The 27,691-nt window shown below is 40.1% G+C and overlaps 1 protein-coding gene and 1 long non-coding RNA gene across 3 annotated transcripts in view; both read right to left on the bottom strand.

Moving 5' to 3' along the window:
• LOC111861422 overlaps positions 1-27,691 on the bottom strand; it is a 590,763-nt gene that overhangs the window by 308,959 nt on the left and 254,113 nt on the right. The window lies entirely within an intron of this gene.
• LOC111861421 (transcription factor Sox-2) lies at positions 17,649-22,709 on the bottom strand. The gene has a single exon (XM_023845965.2). It carries the CDS (start codon positions 22,327-22,329, stop codon positions 20,938-20,940), a length of 1,392 nt encoding a protein of 463 aa, XP_023701733.1. The 5' UTR covers positions 22,330-22,709; the 3' UTR covers positions 17,649-20,937.

The following is a 27,691-nucleotide window of genomic DNA, read 5'->3' as shown; positions in this document are numbered from 1 at the left end:
CAGCGTTATATGGAGGCTGAAGGTGCATCGTGTTCATAGAAGCCCGCCATTCCACCACCACTATCATCATCATCATCATGCTCTCAGGCAACTGACGTCCTTGAATGTGTTAAAAATTTCAAACACTAATGTGACAGGGTCCAAAGGTAGAGGCCTTGCGACGAGCTGATCACTCGCCCAAGGAGTCCTACCTTATGTGTAAGATCTAGTAAACCGAAGCGAAACGGAGAGTTTCATGGAGGTAGGCCTAGACCCAAATTGAGGCTGTAGCGCCACAGGAAAAAAATGTGACAGGGAAAGCTAAGATTAGGAAACGCAATGTCCCTACACTTCATTAATTAAGCACTATGCCACCAAGACGTATGGGGGAATGAAGCTATAGCTCCACCATTCTTGACCTCGACACTAGACGGAGGCGAGAGGTCAGCTTCACACTCACGCCGCTTTAACTCCGTAGAATAGGCCGAGTATCAGGGGCAGGATGGGCCCCTGAGAAGGTACGGACTTTGCGGAGAAGAGGACAAAATATATCTTACCGCTACCGGGAATCGAACCACGATTCTTCGGCCATTCAACCCGTAGCCTCTCGTTATCCTGGCTGAGCTATCCCGTCTTTCGTAATATAAGACGTATTTTGTTAATACTTTTGAATACTTATGTAGATGACACGTACAAAAACAATAAATTAATTGGTGTGAGACATTCAGTAGGTAATGACTATTGTGTTACTGAAGAAACGTCCTGGTATGAGACCCGAAACCGCCAATCTTGATACAGTTTCATGTGTTCTCTAATTACGTCCAAGTAAACAGACAGACTGCTTCTAAACCCATAATGCATACTTTATCATGCACTGACATATCAACACTCACCGCTATGTAAACACTACAGCTGATAATGCGTCGTTAAAGAACAATAAACAAATTCCATGTTGTCACATAGTACTGCTAGGAATGCCGAGTGAAATTCGGTCACTTTCATTGGAAAGAATTTTAATTGTGTAATATTTTGTCACGTGTTCAAGACAATTACATGTGAAGCGGACCTGATATAGAATACAATGTCTGAAACAGGAGCAAACATTTCTTTCAAGGTTTGTGGGTAATGGTATAGCGAACATTAACTTATAATATTAAGAATATTTATGTTGTGCATATTTTTACGAAAAGTGGCGATGATCTAATACTTTGCACTAGCTGTCATTATTAAACTGTTACAAGAGATCATGGGAATAATAGAAACAAAATTTCTTAAATTAGTAACTTCATCATTTTACATATATTAAGTCATAAAAGGGAGTCGGGATAGCGCAGTCGGTATAGCGACTGACTACGAGCTACAAGACCGACGGGTCTCAGATCGAGGCCCGGTAAGGGCAAGATTTTTCTTCTTCTCACGTGATCCAGACCAGTTCTGGGGCCCACCCAGCCTCCTGTGTAATAGGTACCGGAGTGTTTTTCACCGAGGGTAAAGCGACCGGGACGCGAAGCTGATCACTCACCTCGAATCAATGCTGAAGTCATGAATAAGTGGATCTATACAGCCACTCCCCTAAATATTTTCATGGCATGGTGCTTAATTAAGTACGGGCACAATTTTACCTTTTTAAATCACACTGCGCAAGATAGACTTGCAGGAAATACAACCCAGCCAAAAGAAATTACGAATCACTAGAGTCTTATAAGGAACAACGGCTAATGTCCGTTTGGCTTCAATAGTCTAGTGACTAGACTATTGAAGCCAAACGGAAATTAGCCGTTGTTCCTTATAAGTGTGAAATTTATATTTATAAAATCAAACGTCCTTATCAGGATGCTGATACAATAAGAACATTATAACTACACGGATGATAACTAATTTTATGGAGCTGAGCGCTTCTGGAGAAGCCGCCAGTTGTGCAGCTACTCATGAAATTTCCAAAATCTTATGGAACCAAAAGGTTTATTACCATGTTCACAAAAGCTGTCCACTGGTCCCTAGCCTGTGCCAGTTCAATCCAGTCCATACCACCCAATCCTATCTCCCTAAGATCCATTTTCTTACGAAACGTTACATCCAGAATATAGTTCCGTATTACTATACTCCACAGACATACTGCGAAATGATAATTAGTGTTCTTAAAATAACGTAAAGTTCAGTCGATATAGCGACTAGGCTACGAGATGATCGAGCAGTCGGTGTTCGATACCCGGTAGGGGAAATAATTTTGTCTCTTTTCCATATCGTCTGGATTGTTCTGGGGCCAACCCGACCTCCAATGCAATGGGTACCGGCAGCTGCTTACCAACGATAAAGCTGCAGGAGCGTGAAGCTCACCAGCCACCTCCAACTAGAACCGGGATAAGAATAGTGGATTTATACTTCCATTCCCCATGCTCGTTGAAAGTGTGTTGTTTAATTAATTAAGCTCAAGGACAAGTTACTTTTCCCGTTCAATAAAATTATATACAGACCAGTTTGTCCATAATGTTTGTGTTATAATGTTAATCCACTAAGATGGGATTTATTCTTAATATTATATAAAAATTCAGTTTTTGCCTCACAGGAGACACATTACGTCTGCGCTATAAAGATCAACCGGTTCATGCTGTCTAGGGAAAGATTTGCTTTGTAATGACAGAACCGGAAGAAACACAAGATCATTGTGTGCAGAATGCAGAGTTGCAGGCCGTGTATAGCAGCGGTTCTCAATCCTCTTCAGACCGCCGTCCGGTAAATTCTTTTTTCTATAAGGCGAGGGCCCGGTATAATTGATGCCAGGGCCAGGCGGTTGAGAAACACTGGTGTATAGAACCAATGGGATTTAAAGGGTTAATGGATAAACCCCGGGAGCACTTTACTTCACTCTCTAACTTTTCCCATTTCCTCATATATTTATTTCGGTATTTATAATCCTAAATATCTTTTCCAAAATCTGATGCCTCTAGATATTTGCTTCTTCGCATCTCAATGCGTTTTTTTCTACTTTTCCTTGCTACATATGGGATGAATCCCCTTCAGTCTCCAAACTCATATTTTCCACCTACAGCCTTATCTGCACGTAGTTCTGTACATTGTCCTTTTCCGAGTTACATCTCAACTTGATATACAATTTTAGCAAGCCCCTGTCTCTCTTATCATACCCTCCATGTTTTCCTTTCATATGCCAACACAGATTTTTCTTATGCTTATCCAGACTTCTTTAAGCGTATATTGGGTGCAATTATTCATAATTTAACATTAATTACTTGTTGTTTTACATATTCTTCATTATTTTTACGTAATTCATTCATTCTTATAAGTTGACGGAACCGGGATAGCTATTGGCTACGAAGTGGACGAGTCCTAGTACTGTCAAGGATTTTCTATTCTCTACGTCATCCAGACTCCGGGGGGTAAAGCTGCCGGGGCGTGAATGTGACCACTCAGCTCCCAACTAGAACCTAGGCAAAGAAAATATGGATCTATACAGCCACTCCCTCATACACCTTCATGGCGTAATGCTTAACTAGTTACGCAAAGGGAAATTTTACCTCACTTGACATAATAATGACCAGCCATGTAACTTCATCTTCAATGTAACAAATCGGGCTATGCATTCTTCGGAGAACCTACGAGGTTTACATTGAATAAATGCTTAATTCGGCCGGTCACGGTAGCCGAGCGGTCTGAAGCATGTACTGTCTTCGCTCGCTTGGAAACCGGGATCGTGGTTTCGAATCTCACTCAGAGCATGGATGTTTAGTTTGTGTGTGTGCGTTTTTCTGTGTTTGTGTACAGGCAGAGGCCTTGCGACGAGCTGATCACCCGCCCATGGAGTCCTACCGAATGTGTAAAATCTAGAAAAACCGACGTGAACGGAGAGGTTCATGGAGGTAGGCCTAGGCCCACTGGGGTTGTAGTGCCAAGGAAAAAAAAATCTTTACTTGAGACTTAAGAACTGAAAGTGAATATCGAAGCTTCTTTTGCGTGACACACAAGTTGCCATATACGTACTTATGCACACTAGTAACACTTTGTATGCATTATAGACTAAGAGATGAGACATATCTTAAGGAGATCCCTCTTCTGGGATATAACGCCGTGTAGTACGTTGAAGGTCACAGACGTTTCGGAGGACCATATCTCCATCTGCCTACTTCATGATGGTTTATTGCTTGGCTCATTCTTCAGCCCCGAAGATGATATATATATGATATATGATATATCGGTTGATNCCCTCTTCTGGGATATAACGCCGTGTAGTACGTTGAAGGTCACAGATGTTTCGGAGGAACATATCTCTATCTGCCTCCTTCATGATGGTTCATTGCTTGGCTCATTCTTCAGCCCCGAAGATGATATATTACTTCGAAATATCGGTTGACATCCAGCGGACTCCATGGCGTTATGTCTCAGTAGGCGGGACACTTCACAACCTCGGCTGTGAGAAACTCGAATCCTACGAACATACGTCCTATTCTCGGGGATCATACTTCGAATTAAGCGACTTACTTAAGAATCTGAAGACAATTCCAGGAAATCTAAACGTTACCTGAGTGTATTTCATTCAGCAAAAGGAAATATTACTACAATTTTTTTTTATTTTACGGATGAAAATTTACATTCAGCTCAGGACAGGGATCAGTGGCGGTCTCTTGTGAACACGGTAATGAACCTTCGGTTTGGTAAATTCATGAGCAGATGAGCAACTATTAGCTTCCGAAGGACTCAGCTCCGTGGATGATAACATTAATAAGATATATAATATTTAAGTACACTAACAGGATTCCGGGGCCACGTGGCAGCACAGTAGGTTGAGGTGTTGTGCTAGAAGCCGGAAGGCCGCGGGTTCGATTCCTGATGAGGTCAATGGATTTCTCAATTGAACTAATCCTTCTAGCCGCATTATGAATCTGGGGTCCTCTCAACCTCTAACAGAAATGAGTACCAGGAATTTTCCTGGGGGTAAAGGGCGGCCGGCGCGTAAAGCTCACCTCACCGCCATCTGTGAGCCGATTGTATAGAAAATTTGGGAGCCTTGACCTCTTACAAACTTATAGGCGTTCACGGCCTGTTACAGGGATAGCTTTACTGTGAAGAGTATAAAAAGAATATTTACTTTAGGTTATATTTTTCTGAATTAATATAAGTAGTCCACATTACAAGGATTTGTTTTGAAACAGCATCGCGACATTGTCACTTAATATATAACGAGATATCCCACTCAGCTCCTGTACACTTATACACAATATCCTCCCTATTTCGCCGAGATAATAATGTTTTTAACTGATATTCTGGGGCTGGTCGTTTCAAATGACGGCCGGAACGCTTACTAATTAGACTGAGGTTTTCGTGAGTTTCCTCAGGCCCCTGAGAAAATNGCTTAATATTTTTCTTTTTCTCTATAAGAGGAAGTAGTTTTTGTAGCTATTATCGTGCAATCCCTTTTTTTGTTATGGTTTGGTCTTAAATTCGGGAACGCGGTAGCGTAGTTGGTTGAGGTACTACAATACCAGTCGGAAGGGCGCGGGTTCGAGTCCCGATGATGTGGATTTTTCAATTTACGTAATCCTTCATCCCGCACTATGGCCCTGAAGTCGACTCAGCCTCTAACAGGAATGAGTACCCGAAATCTTCCTGGGTGTAATGGGCGGGAAGTAATAAGGCTCACAAACTTACCGCCATCTATGATCCGATTTTCTAGACAATGTGGGACCCTCAACGTCGCACAACCCTATGGGCCCGCACGGCCTGTTACAGGGATAGCTTTACCTTTTTAACTTTTTCATTCGACAATTAAATTCCATATATATATATTGTGCTACTGACAGCTTCGTTAAAGAAACCAGAAGTACATAACAGCATCTTATTTCGTACTTTTCTAAGGCGATAATTTTATGGATCACAGCGTCAAGTAATTTTCAGCAAGGGCAGAAAGGGTAAGGTATTAACTAGGACACCTTCCATCCTAGCTCTGGCACGCAAAACTAAGGCTAATGTTTACAAGTCGTGACATAAGCGTTTTGCGGTCGTGTGTCAATACAAGCGAAATTCTCGTTAACTGAGTAGACGAATTAAGACACTATTCAACGGTTGTCTAAATTAAACCATCACTTAAGCATGAATTAGAATCTCAACAGATAAACCCCTAGTTCTGAAACCACACTTTTCTAATATTCCATCTAAATAGGCATAATCCGACATACGTATCAAGGCACAATTGGAACCCGGGTTATGTTTCGTCTGTTTATGCGTTCACATCGAAGTTACAGTGGCTTGTCTTTCTAGGAATATTTCTTATTTAGGCTTTTTATCGCAGCATTAGCGAATCGTTAGTCCTTTGTCTATGCCTTCGCACAGAGCTACAGGAACTTTACGTTCGTCGGAACATTCTTTGTTTAGCCTCTTAAATGCCAGCTTTACTCGTTTCGTTCTTAGGCGCAGAAAGCGGCCACAAATCGGATGTCCAGTTATTAACAGAATTTGAACCAGCACAAAATTACATATTCCACTTATTGGCAAAATTATTACAAAAAAGTCTTTTTTACGTATTCTACTTCCTTTCACCTCTATCAGTTAACCCATAAAGTTTACAAGCTTCAAATTACGAAAGTTAAGTGACCCTCATAAGCATAATTTCAGAGAATTACTGTAAATACGTAAGCTTAACGCAGGCATACTTAATGTGAACTGCTTACGTGAGATATCATCTATACATTTAAATGCCTTTTTCTATATTTCAGAAAAGGCAGATTTACTGTCAGAAATAACCAAATAAGATCACTCAACTTACGTAACAATGACAACATCAGCTTATGAACGCAAAGTCTGATTCAAACTTTGTAAAGAATTCTCGATTTATAAGACGTGTTCAAGAAAAGCAAATACAGCGTAAATAGGGATATACCTGTAAGCCGATATTAACAGAGGTCTAAAATTCTAAAGCGAATTTGCCTCCCACTAGAGGTGCATGGCCGGAAATAATTTCCCATTATTTCTGAAAATCGGTAAGTCATATTAGGCTGTTTACTCGTATTTATATCTGCATAGCACATTACATTCGTACATATCTGTCATTCATGTAGAGATGGAAACTAAAACAGTACAACATTTGTTCTCAAAAGAATTAATATATGCAGTGACGGAAGGTACAAAAACCGCATTGGTTATAAACAAATATGAAATATATCTTCTTTTCCTCTGAAAAGTAATGCAAATATCTCAAAGCGTAGTAAGAATCTATTTCGAAATTCGACGGTTGCTTTGAACGACTTATGCACCGGAGAATATGTAAAACAAATGCATCTGACCAAAACAAATACCTGGTCGCGCCATAGCTCAAGCGGTTAGTCGCTGGCTTCCCACCGCGGAGTCCCGGGTTCAATCCCGGGGGTCTGGTCAAGTGGGATTTGTGGTGGACAAAGTGGCGCTGGGGCGGGTTTGCTCCGAGTACTTAAGTTTCCCCTGCCAATCTTTATTCTACCCAATTCTCCATCATCATAATCACCCGGGGCAGGCTACAATAGGCTACTCAGTAGCCGCCGTGCCGAGTGGACCCAGTTGGATTCCACACCCCACTAAGCGATTTAAAAAAAAAACCTAATAAACTGATTAACCTCGTGCCTTCAGCTTAGTGGTAGTTATGTTAATTTTATATTTCTCATCCAGTGTTATATTATACGCAAAATTATTTACATCATATCACATGAGTTGCAACAAAATTGGAGGAAATTATTGCCGACTTTTGTTTGCATTAGGCCATCTTCCTTATAAATTAAATTTGCAAATTATCGAGTTAAAACTAAAATGCTTAATTTTAATTACACAATGTAAACACATAGGTGGTCACACGCGTGTAATTAACAAGCCTATTGCGTCTTCAGCCGGTCCCTGGTTCAAATCTCAGGTCATAAACCATGTATACTAATACCAAACGTAATTTTTCATTGAAGTTGAAGTGAAATTTCGAGATGTAAATTTAAAATACTTGTAGATCACTCCAGCTTCGTTCCCACTCCATTCAAATTAATCTCACATGTTATTCTGACATTCGGATTAGCAGTTGTAGAAAAAACGTCAAATAAACAGTTATTAAATAAATATGTAAATGTATGTACCAAGCCAAGATATCTAGAATAATTCAACTCTGTGGCCTTTAGTCTGCAAGCGAACTATACCGCCAAAGCGAACACCGCTTGCCGGCGAGCTACTAAAATAATTTAAAGTACTGTACGGTACTATACGTTGTATGACTAGTACACCAAATTCTGCTGAACATTTACGAGGGTTCTCTTCGTTAAAAATGCTCACACGTTACTATTAAAATATATGACGAGATGTCCGAGGTAACGAAGTTGCTAACGAACCACGTCATAATAAACAAGAACGGTTTTACAAGGCCCATTACATACATGAGGCAATCATGCAAATGTCCCGTCCGATACCATCACCTCGGATATGTAGCGAGATGACTGGGGCATGAAGTAAAATCATCCACTATGTTCCACCAAGCAAATTTCGACCGTGATAACAACGTTCCAATATGAGAAAGATCAACTTACTTCCACATGAGCCTAGGCTAAAATAGCTGTAGTTGCTACCTTCAAAGGAGCAACAATTTTCATATGCTGAATTTTATTCCCTATGAATGAGTAGGAGTAAAAATTAAGGGGAGAATCTCAAATTCACTGGACGAAAGAATTAGTGGAATTTTATCTTTCCTGATATATATATGATGTATCTTAGTTCCATTCGTCGATCATAGATATTGACCTAAACTCGTTATTTAGTAATTCAAATTTCAGCTTGATTCAATATCCGTATAAGTCTTTCAAAAGGATGAACTTTGTAATAAAAAAATTAATATTTTAAACAAATATTGTGAAATATTGATTACATTTCAGTGCGGACTACAGGAATAATGTGAACAATAGGAACAACTGTGTAGGTTTAGAAAAATATACGCCCACTGTTTAACTGTACCACACATGACAAACCTGTCTACTTAGTTCAAGACCCAGACTTATGATAAATAAACGCTCATGGAGCGGAGCTCTTATTGAGAAGCCGCCAATTGTGCAGCTACTCAGGAACTTCCCAGCATTACCCGAATGTCTTTACCGTGTTCACAAGAGCCCTCCATTGGTCCCTATTCTGAGCCAGATCAATCCAATCCATACCACTCCATTCTATCTCTCTAAGATCTATTTTAATATCGTCCGGCCACCAACGCCTTGGTCTTCCTAGTGGTTTCTTTCCTTCTGGTTTTCCCACCAATATTTTCTACGCATTCCTGTTCTTTCCCATTCGTGCTACACGCCCTGCCCACCTCATCCTCCTTGACTTGATCATTCTAATTATACTTAGAGGAGAGTACAAGTTATGAAGCACCTCATCATGCAGTTTTCTCCAACATCCTGTCACTTCATCTATTTTCGGTGAAAATAAATACCACTAGAAATTTAAATTATTTTTTCTATAACCATAATTTTATGAATTCATCCAATGTTAGCCTACACACTTCTATATTCATAATATTATTGCGCTCAAACCACACGGATTGCACGGATTGACAAATGTTTTTGTTTTAACAGATTGTAAAAGATGTAAATCTACAAACTTAGTTGAATCACAGAAATGACTGAGTGCATATAGCTTTAAATAAAAGGTAAAAATAAATCTATCCCTCCAACAGGCCTTGGAGGCCTATAGGGTTGTGAGAGGTCCAGACTCCCTCATTTTTCAGACAATCGGTTTACAAATTGCGGTAATTTTGTCAGTATTACGCGCCGGCCGTCCTTTACCCCCAAGAATATTCCTGGTTCTCATTTCTGTTGAGAGGCTGAGTCGACGACAGGGACATAATGCGGCTGGGAGGTTAATTAAAAAACCCATTGACCTCGCCGGGAACCGAACCCGAAACCTTCTGGCTTGTAGCGTATTGCCTCAACCAACTACGCTACCGCATGCCCCCGCCTTACATACTGTAGATAAGTGAAAGAGGAAAAATTACATTAAAGGTAATCCTTCTTGAGATGCTGACAGAGCTTCAGCCACACAAGAAATTTCCTACACTTTATGGAAACGGAAATGAAACCTTATCCTGAATGAGATATATCGAATTCTTATCCTCATACGCTGTTTCTCTAGGGTCAAATTTATTATTAATTCCTTTCTACGCCTATTCCCCCAAGCAGGCTTTTCCATTTATATTCTCCAACAAAAAATTTCTATGCACTTTTCATTTTTCTCACAAAATGGAAAAAATATAAATAAATAAATATATAATACAATAAAATACAATATATTAATTTTCTTTTATATCATAACATTATACATTTCAGCACCGTGTTGCACTAATGCATCACTCGTCCAATTATTTCCGTCTCTGATGCAACATATATCAATAATTTATAACAATTAAACACGAAAAGTTTCCGAAATATAGCAGTTTAGTCCTTATATATTTTGATTGGGTCAAATTTTAACGAAAGACAGGGAGGAAGAAACAAACAAATAATAATTAAAATGGACTATAAAACTCCTAAACAATCCTGAGATTTGTGGGCATGACACACTGTACTTAGACGAACAGACGTAAATTAGGGAGATTAATCTACATTGACTACACTGTTAAGCCAGTATTTTACGAAGTACTAGTAGCCTCTCAACCTTCATAACTTACGCAGTAAAATACGTTACGTTTTACTTCTAACGTCGATAAGTCCACATTTGCAGTTTGTTCAAGGTCCACTTAACGTAACGTACATACGAGATATGAGATTACAATACGCAGTATTAGCATGCTACTAATTACGTGGCGACAATGCTCTTGTAAATCAGGTACAAAATATACGGGCTTGTTCTGTCGTCTGTAAGAAATGTGCTACACATTTCAATGCGCATGCACGTGGTTGAGTTTTTGTGCTAATATAGTAATTTTATATACGTACATCATGATGTGATCATAACTGAAGCGCATGTGCGAATATGTCTGCGTTTCACGTAAAAATAGATACATTCATTTACCGAATTTCTTAAAAGGACGAAGATCCACTAATACTTCGTAAGATGCAGGCATAAGAGCTAAGGATGTGGAGGGAAATCTCGCCTATTCTCTTACGATATTTTAAGTCCTTCAAAATTACAGATGTTACGCCTCTAATATTTAAAATGTGTAAGGGTGGCACTGAAAACTCATGGTGAGATGAGAACTGCATACTAAATTTTAGTCTGAAAACTTGAAGGGAAAATATTGCTTAAGAAACAGTTAATAGTCATATATAGGGGGATAATATTAAAATGGTCTTGATATATTGTATGAGACTACGAATCAAATTAATCTGCCTAGGGGTAGGGTCCGATTACTGACCTTTGCGAAGAAATATATTCACCATTAGAGCAATTATCAAGTATTCAAAAGGATTGTACTCGGTGGAATTAATGTTATTAACAGCATTTTGATTCTTTCTTATACGTATTCTTAGTACTTGGTGGGAACGAGGTGTTTTAGTTACTGTCTAAATTAACAAGCCTATTTCACCAGTACTAAGCCACTGTCACAGTAATTATGAATATGGTAGCATGAGTGTGGAGATAATTAATTTATGAAAGCAATAAATGTACAAGTAATATCAGGAAGTCTATTCATGAGCTATATTCCACCCAGTCACTCAGAATTTCTTAAACCTTTAAAGACTGACTTTCTTCTATATATACAAACATTCAGTTCGTACTTCACAGGAAACACATTACGTCTCAGCTAAGAAAACCAACAGCTTAATGCTGTAATGGAAAACATAACTGTTTACTGTGGGAACCGTACGAAATAAATAATCACACTTGTACACAAAATGCAGAATTTTAGTATGTTAAAGTATGTGGTATATATAGTGATCACTGGACTTTAATGGGTTAATTATATCATGACATGAACTTGCATATCAGATTTTTGCAATAAATGGATCCAAATTACGCATGGGGGAATAAATTCGGCTTCATAATTTCCAGCGCCAAGCATATCTGCAATGGTTTTCTGCAGTGTTCCTCTGTTGGCGAACTTCTAAACTTGGCCTTTTAAACATTCCTCTAGAACTCTAACCAGACTCCACAAAATATGACGTTTCTTCTTTTTTAACCCACGTTATTGTAGTTATGAATGACAAGAATTGAATTAACTCGCCCGTTGTTGTAATAAAATAAACGTAATATAATATACTAAACAATTATTACTATAATTTTTGGTGGGTAGTTACTTAACGATGCTGTCAGAAGCGAGACGATGCTAAGTCGGATAATGGAAAATTTAATGCACATTTAGCAGTTAGTGGAATGAGAACTGTTAAGAGAAACACAATTACTCGGAGGAAACCCGCCCCAGTGCCACTTTGTCCACCACAAATCCAACTTCATTAGACCCGGGATCGAACCCGGGCCGCCACGGTGGGAAGCCAGCGACTAACCGCACCGCCTGAACTATGGCACACCCTACTCATGATTATGAAGTTGGAGATTGTTATAATGATAGTAATGAGTAGTAATAAAACAAGGACAACCTTTAACATTTTTAAAGTTTTAAATGCACTGACTTCCAACGACCCCAGACACCTAGAAAATGCAGTCACATTACACGCTACACAGACTCGCCTGCAACAGTACACTGTCAGTTCAAGTGAGCTACGAGTCCAACATACTCTTAACACGCTGTAATAATATTATTTCAGAGAATGCAAATAGTCGCTTATGGCTGCAAGATTCTGAAAATATGGAAAGAAGGAATTAAATTCACAGTGTAACTGAAGTAATAAATTAAAGGGTTAAGTAGTTAAGTGTTTAAAAACTACACGCATTAACACGAATAGAATTGCGCGAGGCAATAAGGTCAAGAGTATGGGGGTTGACAATTATCGTTACCATGGAAACGACGTTCTGCTTTATTGAATAAGATATTCGCTACCTTACTTGAATTAGGCAATTTTTAAATGAGAAATGTGGAAGCTTTGTGTATCAGTCATGACTTTTTATCAGAAAATTATCACTCAAATGACCATATTTATCTCTAAACGGGTATTTCTTCTGTTTGTTTCATAGCGCTAAATGCAGATGTATTCGATTGCAACATGACAAAATATTCTCGATAAAACAATGGAGTTTTTCAAAGGATAATGCTGCAATACTTGAACGAAGATGAAGAACTGGCACAAACTTCTATGTTTTGATGCCAAATACATGCACTTTGTTGAAATGATACTAAAGTAAGAATCGACTCCCTGGTACTTTGAATTCTACAGTAAAACTTCCGCACTGCTGGGCACATATCAGCGAACTGAGTGGAGTAATCACACAACGTCCAACATTCAGATGCTTCGTTTCGCAAGAAAACCTCAAATCCTGGTGCACACACAAGTTAGCATATTATTATTATAGCCAACAAATCAAGGATTATACAGGTAGCGCTTGCAGCACGCACGGCGGAACAAAGAAATACATATATACATGGGATATACGCCAGAATAGTGAGAGTTAGGCACGAAAGGAACACAGCGTGAGTGAAGTGTGGGCGTACATTCTCAAACGACGACATGTCCATACTGACATGGGCTCATACAGTGCGGCGGTTCAAAATCAATTAACAGTAACATAAATTTTTAATGACAAAACAAAACACAAACTCCGTGGTTTCAGTCCGCAAGTGAACAATACCGACCGAGCGACCGCCGCTTGTCGGCGAATTTGGTGCCAACTCTGGCGGATAGAGGGTGTCGCGTGGTCAGCGCAACGAATCCCCATGGCCGTTAATTTCGGTTTTCTAGACCGGAGCCGCTATTTCCTTGAAATAGCTCCTCAATTTTCCTCACGAGGCTGAGTGGACCCCGTTCCAGACCCGCTATTTCTCAGAAAATTTGATAGCGTTGGGAATCGAACCCGAACCTCTGGATCTGTAACCAGGACCTCTGACTCTTTTAATGACATTATAGGAAATTTAAATGTGATTGTAATGACATTTTAAAATAAAATTTTATGCATTAGAGAAGGAAACAAGCGGACGAGTGTTGTATCAATGCAACGGGATGCTGAAATACGTATAATATATATACAAATTTTGGTGGGATTATCTAAAGAGAGGCCTACCACTTTGGAGACCTGATGGCAGACTAGTGGCTAATGGACTATTAAACTGGATAATATATAAATATATGAAAATGCGGACTTGAGTCCATTGGACTGTAGTATGGACAATAAACGGAATAATGTAAACATGATAATGCGCAAAAGTGGAGTAAGAAGCTCGCCAACCAAGGGAACACGAACACAGACTTACTCAGAATTAGTTTTATTCACTACAATTCTTAGACAATTTTCAGACATCAATTTTATGCATAATTACGCTAAAATTATGACGTTTCTAATAATGCATAATGATTAATTAATGTGTCAAGCATCTTAACCATTTCCTTTTAGATAAAATCAAGAAACGCGTTTCGTTCGCATATTTACAGCATAACTCACGATTTACACTGTTTAAAAACTCCAAAAATTAATTTATTTGCGAATGGCGACAGAAGGTTTTAAAACTCTCCGAAATAGGTAGATCATAATAGTTGAAGATGAGAGAAGTTCTCATCCCGTCTTTAGCATTCAAGGTACCAAGCATTTCAATTGTAGTACATAAAGGAGGAAGAAACAGAAATATCTGAAAATAGACACCGCTTTCTTAAAGTGGATCGAGAGCTATTCTTTTGACTTTGCTTGTGGCTCGTGCATGTTCACGGACACGTAATATTACAGCTGCTATATATATATGCATGTAGTGCAAATATTACGATTAGATAACCACGAAAACTTGAGTCTTAGTTTACTTAACGTAACCGTTTAACTGCATATATTATAGAGCTGAGAAAATCAACGTGAATGGTGCGTAGATAAGCGTGCAAAGCTGGCTGTAGCGTGGTCAAGGCTTCCAATAATCAATCTGAGAGGCCGAGGATAATAATATAATATATAACCTGAATAATTCGCGGATTTTAACGGGGAACCCCCTTGAATCCAATTCTAGAATTACCCAACATAAGGATTCCTGAAGAAAATATGAATACGTTACTCTTGGTATTACTGTGATTCTAGATGTAATATTCTGAGAGAACACAAAGGAACTGTTAGAAAATCTGGATCTGTTATCATCTTCCCCATTTCCCCTGAGGAAAGAAAGAGATCCAGTTTCCGAAGCACTCAGCACGGCCGCCACTGATTGGCCTATTGTAGCGTGCGCCCGGGTGATTATGATGATGGAGAATTTGGTGAAATAAAAGATTGGCAGGGAAAACCTACGTACTCGGAGAAAACCCGACCCAGCGCCACTTTGTCCACCACAAATCCCACTTTCGAAGCATTACTTTGTGTTCGTTCAGAAACTGAAAGATGAATGACGCCCAAAAATTAATTAATCCCTAGAATTATTGCTACACATACCCGCTCGCAGAATACCTACGTATTAAAGACTAAAACTTTGGTTAGCCTATAATAACTATGTGAATGAGGAAACAATACACATTGGGCATTGTCGTTCTTAATGGTAACAAATTGCTTATTAAAAACTGACGTACGTCCCATTCTGTCTTGCATTAATATCATAACACTTTAAATTTTGAATAAATCTATATGAAAGCTTGATGTCGATAATTACATATTTCTACATACTATATGAAGCGGTATATATTCCTGAAACAAATTAATTAACTGCAATTACTGTTTAACAATCAAGTTCCTTCCGTCAAATGTGACACTTTTTTAAGTTTTCCACCTCGTCAGCACCTGCCTTACATGTTTCGGCTCACCACGGAGCCATCATCAGAGGCATTTATAGTAGAAAAAGAAATCACCAACACACAAAACTTCACTTTGTCCAAGATAGCCACGTTCCAGTTAATTAAAATAATTACAAATAGTTAAAATTACCCAGAAACATGTAAGGCAGGTGGTGACGAGGTGGAAAACTTAAAAAAGTGTCACATTTGACGGAAGGAACTTGATTGTTAATTGGTTAGTGTGACGGACCAGAATGAAAGACCTTAAACTTAAGCAATTACTTTGTTTATTCAGCATTTCGTTCAAATATTATTTCTAATATTTGTGTTGCTATGAAATAAATTTCGACGAATTATATTTATCTGCAATATATCATGCAGTGCTATACAGATGATAAAGTAAAACTCAAAGAATTCTTTACTTTCATCTCTTATAAGAATCTGAAATCCCTCAAGCAATACTTGTAGCAACTATGAAATTATTCACGTTTAACAAGGGCCATAAGAAATAATAACCTTTATTAATTACATATCGATTATTTGCTCTGTATTAGCGACGATGAGCTTATGTTCAAATGCCTAATAAATTTGTACATCTTCACTGGTCTATGAAATATATGAGGTTTTATTATTAGTTTGCCCGAATATATTTTAATAAACTGAAATTAGGGAATACACATCTATCCTTTTCTCGAAATTATAATTTAACCAGCCCTCACTACCAATTTCTAATCCTCTATAATCTACCTTAAGGAAGAATCTTAGTCACAGCCACGTGTCCGACTGTAATTGATAGGCCTAGAACGTTCGGCTTTGTAACAGATCAACGTCCGATGAATGGTCTGGCGGATAAACAATTGTAATTCACACTGCGAAGTAAACAAGCAGCTGAGACGACAGGACGTCTATAGCACGTAGAGCGCGATATTATTTACTGCTGTAACACAATGTGCAGTAGACATGAACACGGTTCGATACAAATGTATGCAGAGTAACAAAAATATTGATGACAGATTTCAAATTAAGTACGTATAACTGTTTCATCAATTAAAGATTGACGATAATACATAGACATGTTCTGACTACAGCAGGTAGAGAATTAAGTATAGTAAAAAGTAGCGGATATTTAACTGATATTTTAAAATGTCTCCATAAAAAAGTATTGAGCGTAAGGATAATTTGCTTGCGTAATTGGGTACAATAACTTATTCGGAAGTAAATCTAAAACTGTCGTTGAGAGAAATGACAGGCAAACGATGTGGGCCCACTTCTGGACACGAACAGCAGGTCAGGAGGATCTACAAAATCGGATATTGCCAGGGATGTTGCACGTACAGATTCGCTACCACGTCACGCGCGTCGTCGTCAATAAGCGTGCGTTTCATTGTTCACTGATTACTCAACCAGAGACTAAACAAATTCGGCAAACCGCCTTAACAAACAATTTATATAGCCTATACACAAATCTGTATTTAGAGCCTTCATTAGATGGCCCATTGCACAGGCGAAATATTACACAAGCCACTTTATCTCACGTGACTGCGTATGGAAGATTCATATTTTTTTCTTGTTTTTCAAAGAGAGCAGAGACAATCTTCGCTAGTTAGGTCCGTATCGTTAGTTTGCCTGCATATCGCACTAGCTCCAATGTAAACAATATTTGCTGACAGTTCATGCAAAACACAATCTGTACACCCAGACAGCAATTAATGGAATATGAGCCTCGATTGAAGAGCAGAACCTTGATGCAAATGAAGTGTTTAACACTGCGAAACGGGAGTAGCAAATCTGTGCAGGCAAAAGGAGTCTCTTACTTCCGTAACATCCCTTACGCAGTGACCGTTCTTGAAGGGAAGAGAAAATACAAAACATGACTATTAAAAATTCCATTTCAAATATTTAATTTATTTCAGATTTTTTCAAACGGGGGTGAAAACCTTGATGTTTTATATAATATATTTACAACAAGATATTTTTGGTGCAATATTATTTACAAAGTTATTCTTTAATCAATAGATAATTATTATATTACCGTGTGTGTTTGTGTGTGTGTGAAGAAATAGGAGAAATGGACGACTGAACGCGTGACGGGGCCGGTGAGCGAACAAGGGATGATAATGAGATGAAAAGGTATGATGGATATGTAAAGAACACAAACAAGGGTCCGCGTGCGGGATGAGAAAGGGATCACAATATTCTGCAGCAGGAAACAATACGTACCATCCTCGTTAGAGGGCTGCATAAGACTTATTTAAATTTCTTCTCATTAAAAATGTCCGATGAAGACTATGGTAATTGTAAACGTTTTCACAATGTTCAGCCACTGACTATATGACACTCACTGTACATTTAAAACAATAAAAAATTATAATTGTTAGGAGGTTTCTTTTGTACAAAGCTGGATAAAATATCTTAAATTGACATTATTCGTAAAGAGACAAGTATGGAATGATTCCGAAATATTTACCAAATTTCATTCTAGAATTTGAAACACAATATTTTACTCTCAAATATGTATATCAATTCAAAGGAACAAAAACTGATAACTTCAGTATTAGAGTTCTTATTAATTTCGTGTCATACTTACTACACTGACGATCATTTAATTCAGGTGAAACAAATCATTTAAAAGAAACACTGGCACAGATACAAATGTTGTGTTCCTTTTCGTATTCCGATTTGAAAAAACTAGTTTTAGTGTGGGTGGAGAGAGAACTCAAAACCTATAAAATGTTATTTCGAAGTTTACGCCTATAAATAACATAGGAAATGATTTATCGTAGATATATTAAAATAGGCTGATATTATTAAAAATGTCAAAGGAAAGCGATTGTCATGCGCAATAAAAATGCAGCAATTTGAATTACGATAGATTTATGCTTTAAATAGCTGAAGAAATTAGCGTCCACACGAAAATTAACACGTACAACAATTTTAAAATATTTATAGGCCAACATTTTTTGCTCCTGACGTATGTAACATGTCCGCAAAAAGAACCGCTCATTACACAGCACACTTCCTGTATTACGGTAAATAATTTAGGCTAGGACCTTGATACGTCTTGCGTCAACAGGGAATATAACGAAAGGTGTCCTGCCTCCCTCACCTTACTGTACTTATGCAAGTTTCTTTGAAACCTCTCATAGGACAGAAGTGTTGTACACTTGGTCGAAGCGCGAACAAGCGAAACAGCTAGAGATGGGACTATGAAATGTTGCTACAATATTCAACCACGACCTCAGCTTTAAAAAAGGAGGAAATGCAAAATGAATCGTACAGAAACTTCCTTTCAAATGACAGATGCGCATGCGACTGTATCCTGAGTTATGCTTCGATGATAATTATGCCAACTTGTTTTATGCGTATGAAGCATGCGGAAAACCCGCCTTATTACCGTTTTGCTTCGCTCAATCATGAACAGTTTCAATGTGTGACTTCTTTGCATGCCCTTTGTTTGATTTCAAGCGCACAATTTTCCTAACATATAATCCTATCTAATTCTCTCAGTTCTATATTTTAATAAATCAATCTTGCTTCTAAGATATCTTCACACGTAACGAGAAGTGATTTGCCCGTATTGGATACATCAATCATCCAAAAATTTGTAAGTAAATATGGATATCGAATAGCGGCTTTGTCTTGTGAGTCGAAAATAATAATTATTACGTACACAACATAAATAATTTCGCGTAACTAATTTGGAGAGATAATTTTAGCAATAAAATGCAACATATCCTGGAAGTGGATTGTATTCTAAGTACTGAAAAAACTGCCGGATATTCGATAGGTGATATCGATCTATAAGTACCACCATGCAAAAATAAGATCTACATTAATAAGAATATTAAATATACACAATAACTCGAAAACGCTCACGGAGAGATAAAGCGAAGTCCCCGAACTTCAACGAAACTTATATATAAGTATATCGGCACACGTGTTCAGTTAATATCAAACAATTATCAGCTCCTGTGATTGGTGAGGTCGAATAACCAGAGCGATTCCTGGTTTTGACTTCTTAAAACTTATATCACAATTTCAATGAAACTAATCTAGCTTTTCAATAATGTAATGAGTTATGGAAATTGATTTAGATATCCATTCAACGTCCACGTTGATGAGATTCGATAGAAATTAAGCAGCGCATGAAGGGACTGGTCACTGATGTGAATCATATTTGCTGTTGTCATTGAAAGTAAATGGGAAGCAAGCACGCAACAAGTGCATGAACAGCTTAGGTTATTTATCCAATCGGTTTATGAAAATTATTCCGCTTTTCAAGCAGGAAAATTAGCTGCCTGGTATGGCATTCTGGTAATGAATTCGTTTAATCTATTAAATTAGTGTCACATAAAATATGATCGTAAGTGTAGCAGTATAATATGTTTCTTAAACACATTACCGATCTGTCACTGAACAAAATTTAAACTAAAATGCCTATAAAATGAAAAAAAGATATATATCTCACGGAATTACATAAATAATCCATAATGAAATATTGTGTGTCGAATGGTCACAATTGCGAACGCGATATTTTGTTCCAGAAATATCTTACAGATCTTAATGTTGGTAACACAAACAAAGCTACCATGAGAATAAATGTAAATTAAAAGTAAAATAAACATAATTATAATACATTTAACCTGTAGTACAGTTTGGTTTCTAATAACCCAGTGAAGGATGCCTTTGAGCATGAAGAGAGGGCGACCACACAGGTAACGATAGCAAGTCACACACGAGTTAGCAGCAGCAGGGCAACACGTCTTCTCACATGCGTAATAGTCCCAAGGCAAGAAAACAGTAATAATAAAAGGAAGTAAAACAGGTTCACGAATAAAATTCATTACTCATTTCGTCCGCAATGTAGTAAACATAGTCCCTACCTAAACGTCAGTTCCTTACACTCGGTGGCGGTGAACTTAAAATATTTGGCACACTCGGAATTGACCACCCCCGCTTGTTAGGCCTAGACAGTGGAAAACACGTAACTCGTCCCAGAATTAATCTCTTCCACAGACCGAATTAGCTTTTTGCAGCTCGTCCTTTTGTTTCTAGAGTCAGTGAAAGAAGAAAACGCGAATCTTGGTCATACAGTTCACGGCAACGGATACGAGAAGTGTCTCAGCACCTGTTCGTCATCAAAGTATCTGTACCCTGCTGCTTCTGCGGGAACCTACATGTGCGTGAGGGGCATTGTACCCGGACCTCCACCCATGGGGTCCGGTGACCCTGTGTGTTGGTGGTATTGCATCTGTTGGAGCCGGACCTGCTGGTGGTGGTCCGCGGACGGATCCGTCGGCAGGTACATGGAGATCATTTGACGCAAGTCACCCTGCGAAGACGCACCACCCGAATTCCCACCCACGTACTCACGCTTGACGGAGATGCCGCCTCCAGGCGCCCCTGCCCCTGGAGTTGGTGTATGGAGTCCTCCGGAGGACGGGGAGACGGGTTCCGACTTGATGCTGCTGCCGCTGGGACTGTGAGAGCCTGGCTGCATTGTCGCTGACTGGTAGGGTGACCCAGCGCCCCCGGTCGAATACATGCCATATGAGGAGCCGTTCATGTAGGAGTTGGGGTGCATCTGGCCCATGTCGTAGCGAGGGTACCCGCCCGCTGCCGCCGCCATGTGGCTGCCGTAGGCCGAGTGGTGCTGCTGGTATGCCGAAGGGTCGTGATGTTGCATCATATATCCGTTTGGCATGTAACCGTTTGGCATCTGGTACATGTCCCGCCCCACAACCTGCTGCACGGCAGCGGCGGCTGTGGCGGCAGACCTCGAGGCGTCCGACCCTGGTAACAGAGAGGCCGTGCCAAGTGGGTATTTGTCCTTCTTCAGCAGCGTCTTCGTCTTGCGGCGAGGCCGGTACTTGTAGTCGGGGTGTTCCTTCATGTGCACTGCTCGCAGCCTCTTCGCCTCATCAATGAATGGTCTCTTCTCCGTCTCACTCAGTAGCTTCCACTCGGCCCCCAAACGTTTCGAGATCTCGGAATTGTGCATCTTAGGGTTCTCCTGCGCCATCTTGCGTCTCTGTCCCCGAGACCACACCATGAAGGCGTTCATGGGTCGCTTAACGCGGTCCACGTTTTGGTTCTTGCTGTTACTGTTGTTGTTTGCCGGCCCGTGCGGGTGCTGGCCCGGGTGATGGTGCGTCGCCATACCACCTGGCTGCTGGCCGCCACCGCCCGCCCCCGCACCGCCCCCCTGACCATGTTGCTGTTGTTGCTGATGAGTATGTGGGTGCTGACCGTGTTGTTGGGACTGCTGTTGCTGGGGGTGCGTGTGTTGGGGGTGGGCTAAAGGGTGCTGTGGGTGATGTTGCTGTTGCTGCTGTGCTAACTGGGGCGGCTGGTGCAACTGCTGAGGGGGCGGCTGTCCCAGGTTCATGACGCTACTCATGACGCTGCCCACCGACGCCACGTTGCCCGACAGCGCCGAACTGTGCACGATGGAACCCAAGGCGCCGTACGTGGACACCGGGTGCCCATGCAGCCCACTCGGGTGATGGGGCGGCATGTTAGCATGCAGACTGCCCCCCTTCAAGTCCGTCTCCATCGTGAGCATATCTTCTTCCCTGTGTGCGTACAGCTTGGCCGCCTATACAACAACACTGCCACAAAACAAGGCGCTGTCACCACCACCACCACCACCACACACGCAACAAGTACGGCAAGAAGCCGACGACTGGCCGCACGAAAGCTGCAGCCCTATCACGGTAACACTAAGTAACACATGTGACTTGTCCTCTTCAGCACTACTTGTCCTTAACACGTTCCCTCCCTCTCTCTATCTCTCTCGCTCTCAAGTTAAGACTGCACCGCCAAGGGTTGCTTGTATGAGCTATTCACAAGCCTCACAATGTCCGCTGAATGCTTCCACACAGTAGAGAGCAACTCTCTCGTCTGCAGGCAGCACAAAACCTGCCGTTGCTGCTGCTGGCTCTATTCTTCAGCGCTTCTCACTATTTGTCCCTCTCCCCCACCACGTAACTCAAAGGATCCCTTCCCCGATGGTCCGGCCTCCGTGTGCTATTGATTGACGTGCGTGCCTGCCATGATTCCCTCAGACCAATCTCGGGTCGCGGTGAAATGCTTTTGGGAGGGGCTACACAGTGATGTCATAGTTTGTGGGAGGAGCCTGGATCGTCCACGTTCCCGGGTGGCGGCGGACGAGTACCGCAGCGGGTCTCTTCCTGACCAGGTGAGTTGTCGGGATCTCCCGGATATAGGCATAGCAATGCATGAACACTAACTGCACTTGCTTACTTACACAAGCACTGTTAGAGCCACGCGGAACAGAGAGCGCATTTGCGTGGGGGTTTGGTCTACACACACTCCTTTTGTCGTAAATATAGTCTCAAACCTGTTATTTGCACACACCGGCGCATAAGGTGAATAATGATAACTGCCTATGTTATTTCTGTGTTTGAAATGAAGGCGTATTTACAAAGCCTGCAACTGCTGTTAGTGTTTCATAATAAATAAACATTTCTTTAAAAAACTGAGAATTTCGAAGGGACAGCTGTCTACAAGTCTGATACTAAGATCTGGCAGGTACACTTTGCAAGTTGCATGTTAAGTTCTTGCAGAATTTCGCTGTAGTATTTTCTTTACGTTCAGTAGGTTTAGGTATTATGTAGCCTAAAGGTGCTAGTTGGCTCTTTCGTGTCCCTTGTCTGTATGCTTTCAGTCCAATAGTTAGAGCTTCCTTTCCCAGGTAGCGTTTCTACCATATCTCTCATATGCAGTATAATTAAATAAAGTTCCCAAACTAATAGGCTATAGGCTTATACCTACATTTCTAGGTAGGATTCATATTTGACTAATAAAGAGTCGTGTGAACGGTAAATAAAATAATCTTATCGTTTAAAACTTTCTGTCTTTTAAGAAGTTAAAACTACAAATCTCTTCGGCATAAACATTTGGTTACGATTTGTAATACGAAATGCTCACAGCCCTATTATTTTTAAAAATATTGTTTTTCTAAACATTATCCATCGCCTTGATTTTATTTCAAACGCAACGTTTCGGAGATTGGAGTGTTTCCGTCTGCAGGTGGAACCTACTCAGTTGGGTCCAAACGATAGAGCTAGTCCCTGTCTCAGGACGAACCGGAGATATGTACTAGATTCTGTCTCCGTTTGCAGGTGGAACCTACTCAGTTGGGCCGAAACTATAGAGCTAGTCCTTATCTCCCGACGAACCGGAGATAGGTACTAGATTTTGTCTCCGTCTTCAGGTGGAACCTACTCAGTTGGGCCCAAATGATAGAGCTAGTCCTTATCTCCGGACGAACCGGAGATTGGTACTAGATTCTGTCTCCGCCTGCAGGTAGAACCTACTCAGCTGGGCCCAAACGATAGAGCTAATCCTAATAGAACCGCATATAGGCACTAGATTATGTCTCTGTCTTCAGGTGGAAACGAATCAGTAGGGCCCAAATGATAGACATAGTCCCTATCTCCGGACGAACCGCATATAGGTACTATAGTTTGTCTCCGTCTTCAGGTGGAACCTACTCAGTTGGGTCCAAACTATAGAGCTAGTCCCTATCTCAGGACGAACCGGAGATAGGTACTAGATCTTGTCTCCGTCTTCAGGTGGAACATACTCAGGTGGGATAAATCGATAGAACTAGTTCTTGTCTCTGGTTCATCCGGAGATAGACACTAGATCTACTGATTGGGCCCACCTGAGTACATTCCACGTGAAAACGGAGACAGACTCTAGTCTCAGAAACGTTGTGTTTTAAATAAAAATCAGGAAGATGGATAACGTCCAGAAAAATAACTCTATTAATATACCATCGCCACAGATTTTCAGATCCTATTTTATTTTTTTGTTTGAACCACTTCCTTGAGAAAAGAAAGTAAGCTTACCAAACTTATTATTCCTAGAGAAACTTTAAGAGAGTTACAGTCGTTCCCACAGAGCACCTGAGAACATTGTACGATATATTATTGTTGCGGATAAATAAGAGAAGAGAAGACGCCCTGAAACCTGATAGAAACAAATTTACGCACACGTCCGCGAATGAAATTACGGCCTGTAGAAAACACCGCTCCATTCTCTTCGCGTATGAACTGAAATATTCTGGGCAACAATGCGACACAAAGAAATGATTACGTCATTGTTGATAATTAAACTATTTAATTAAGGGTTGACACAGCAACTTAGTGACCAGTTAGAACAGTAGCAATAGTAGCAGCAAAATTAAATAACATTCAGTTCTTACTCCTTTATGTGCCAAGTTAACAACAAAGGACAGTTACAGAATAAACACGAGAGTAAAACACAAAAATTAGGAAAATAATTTTATTTGAATAGTATTAGTTGTTAATAATAATAATACCATTAACATACATCAAAGCTAATATTGAGAATTGAGAAAAATTGAATATATAAATTTACAATAGATACAATTAATATTTGAATGACTGGAAGAAAAATGTTTAGTATAAAATACGACAGCAAGAATCCTGAACTGTTTCTTCCTACATGCTTTATATTAACCATGATAATGATAATAATTTAGTTTTTTATTATTTTTGTGCCTAGTCTATAGCAACGAGGCCAATTACAGGGGAAGCAAAGTGCAGATACCATTACAACAGCGTAGATGCTAATAGTTATATTACACACAAAGAAAAGCACAAAAACAACATCCACAGGGCCAATATAGGGAACAGGACAGAGGAAATACTACTATTTCCACCTTACACAACAAAGGAAANAGGCAAGAAATATGAAGTAAAAGCATTTGTCCAAGTAATTAAGGATGGCACCATGAAGACGTTAAGGGCAATGGAAGTAGGATCCACCATTATTCACCACAGCACCAGATGAGTGGTTATCTTCACGTCCCGGCCGCTTTATCCTCGTGGAAAGAGCTAGCGGCACCCAACGTATAGGAAGTTGGGTGGGTCCGAAAGCCGGCCTGGACGCTGTGGAGAAGAGAAAAATCTCTTGCCCCTTGCCAGGAATCGAACCCTGGACATCCAAAACTTTACTACTACTACTACTACTACTACTACTACTACTACTACTACTAATAATAATAATAATAATAATAATAATAATATGGATGGTTTCCCTTTTGTTTAATTTGAGGTATGAGCTACGTCGATATAGACGGCGCCTTTAGGGCGTCGTGTGTGTGTTTCGTTGGTTCATCACATTCATTGTCTTGAACTGCGGGGGTTTCCACCTGCCTCCAATTAGACCACCGGACCGACCGTAACCAGACCGCAGCCTGATCTGCTGAGCAGTAGCCATGCATATTGACTGACAGGCTAACATGCAACCTGGCCTGCAGGCATGCGAGCGTTTGTTGCGTTCCCCTCGCTATCGACAGTAACCCAGCCCAAACATACATACATAGGCTGGGCCTGCAACTAGAATTACACGTAATTTTGAGCAGGTAGCCTACTTGATAAGGACGTTTAAAGGTACGTAATATCCACAGCCGATCACAATGGCCGTGAGATGTACTCGTAACGCATGAACTGTCTTCGCTCGCTAGAACGCTGGGATCGTTTTCGAATCCAAATCAAGGCATTTATGTCTCTGCGTATATTCTGTGTTGGTGTTGTTCTGCGTGTAGGTAACAGCCTTGTGACAGGCTGATCCCCCATCGAAGGAGTCCTGGCGACTGCGTATAGGAGTAAGAAACTGAAGAGCGACCAAGGCCCAACAAAGGGCTGTAGAGCCATAGATACATAGATAGATCGATTCATCTATTTCATATCGCAAAAAATATTACACTTATCCTGGGAAATAAGTTTATAAACTCTGAAATCCTATATAAATAAAATAAAATAATTAAAACGCAGTATACCTACTGGTTGCTTTACTTTACCTTAGAAATTTAACGTAGTGTTCGGTAAGTTCCTATAGGCATAGTATGCGAACTGAATTCTGTATATCACAAAATTTTAGTCTCGGTTTATAGTTTACGTGTGGTAAAAATCAATCTCAAAACTAACCATAAAGTGTTTTGTTTACCAACGGCAATACCATGTTGAAAACATCGGCTCTTTTTATATCAACGAAGATAAGAAACGTTGGGCATGGTTAGTACTTGGGTGGGTGACCGCTTGGGAACACCACATGCTGTTGGGATTTTTTAGAACCAGGATATCGTAGTCGCTATAGTGTGACTGGCTACGGGCTGGACGACCGAGGGTTCGGAGTTCGAGTTCCAGTAGGTCAAGAATTTTCCCTTCTCCACGTCGTTCATTCCTGCTCTGGGTTCCACCCAACTTCCTACACAATGGATACTAGGGGCTCTTTTCCGGAGGTAAAGCGGCAGGGGCGTGAAGCTGACCACTCACCTCCAGCTAGTGCCGAGGTCAAGAAACTGTGGATCTATACATCCACTCTCCTTACGCCTTCATGGCGCAGTGCTTAATTAGTTAATCAGAGAGAATGTTACCTTCTTCACGTTATAGGTTTTGTCTAGTTCGATCGCTGTATACAACTCATTTCCGGGCAGAGAGAACGTTTCCGTGTGCTTGCGTGTGAGTGTTTGTGAGTGTGCGAGCCCATCTTCTCAGATTTTGAATCATTGTACCGATCTTTACAAAATTCGGCATAGAGTCCTCTCAAATCCCATATTTTTTAATTTCTTCTAACGATTGATAAGAACTCAGTAGCAGCACAAACTTCTGAAGTGGAAGTTACAGCAGTGACAGTTATGCAGCTTCATTTAATGATGTACGCCTGTATAAATAGATCTTTGTAGGGCATGCAAGTTTTGTTGAGGTAATTTCTTTGTGGAATATGTAACGACACTGCATGCCGCATAAAAATTTTCACTTAGCATTCAGTTTGGCAGCTAATGTAACTAATGGACCGCTCATATTAGGAATATAAATGGTTATTTCCAAAAATAAGAAAAAATATGTTATCAATTTTATTAATAATAA

This window comes from Cryptotermes secundus, unplaced genomic scaffold (genome assembly GCF_002891405.2).
Source record: "Cryptotermes secundus unplaced genomic scaffold, Csec_1.0 scaffold646, whole genome shotgun sequence".
Classification (NCBI taxonomy): Eukaryota; Metazoa; Arthropoda; class Insecta; order Blattodea; family Kalotermitidae; genus Cryptotermes; species Cryptotermes secundus.
This window is presented reverse-complemented; position numbering and strand designations above follow the sequence as displayed.

What these genes read in the sequence shown, in the direction of transcription:
- LOC111861421 (XM_023845965.2), bottom strand. Translation starts at nt 22,329, where the DNA reads ATGCTCACGATGGAGACGGACTTGAAGGGGGGCAGTCTGCATGCTAAC.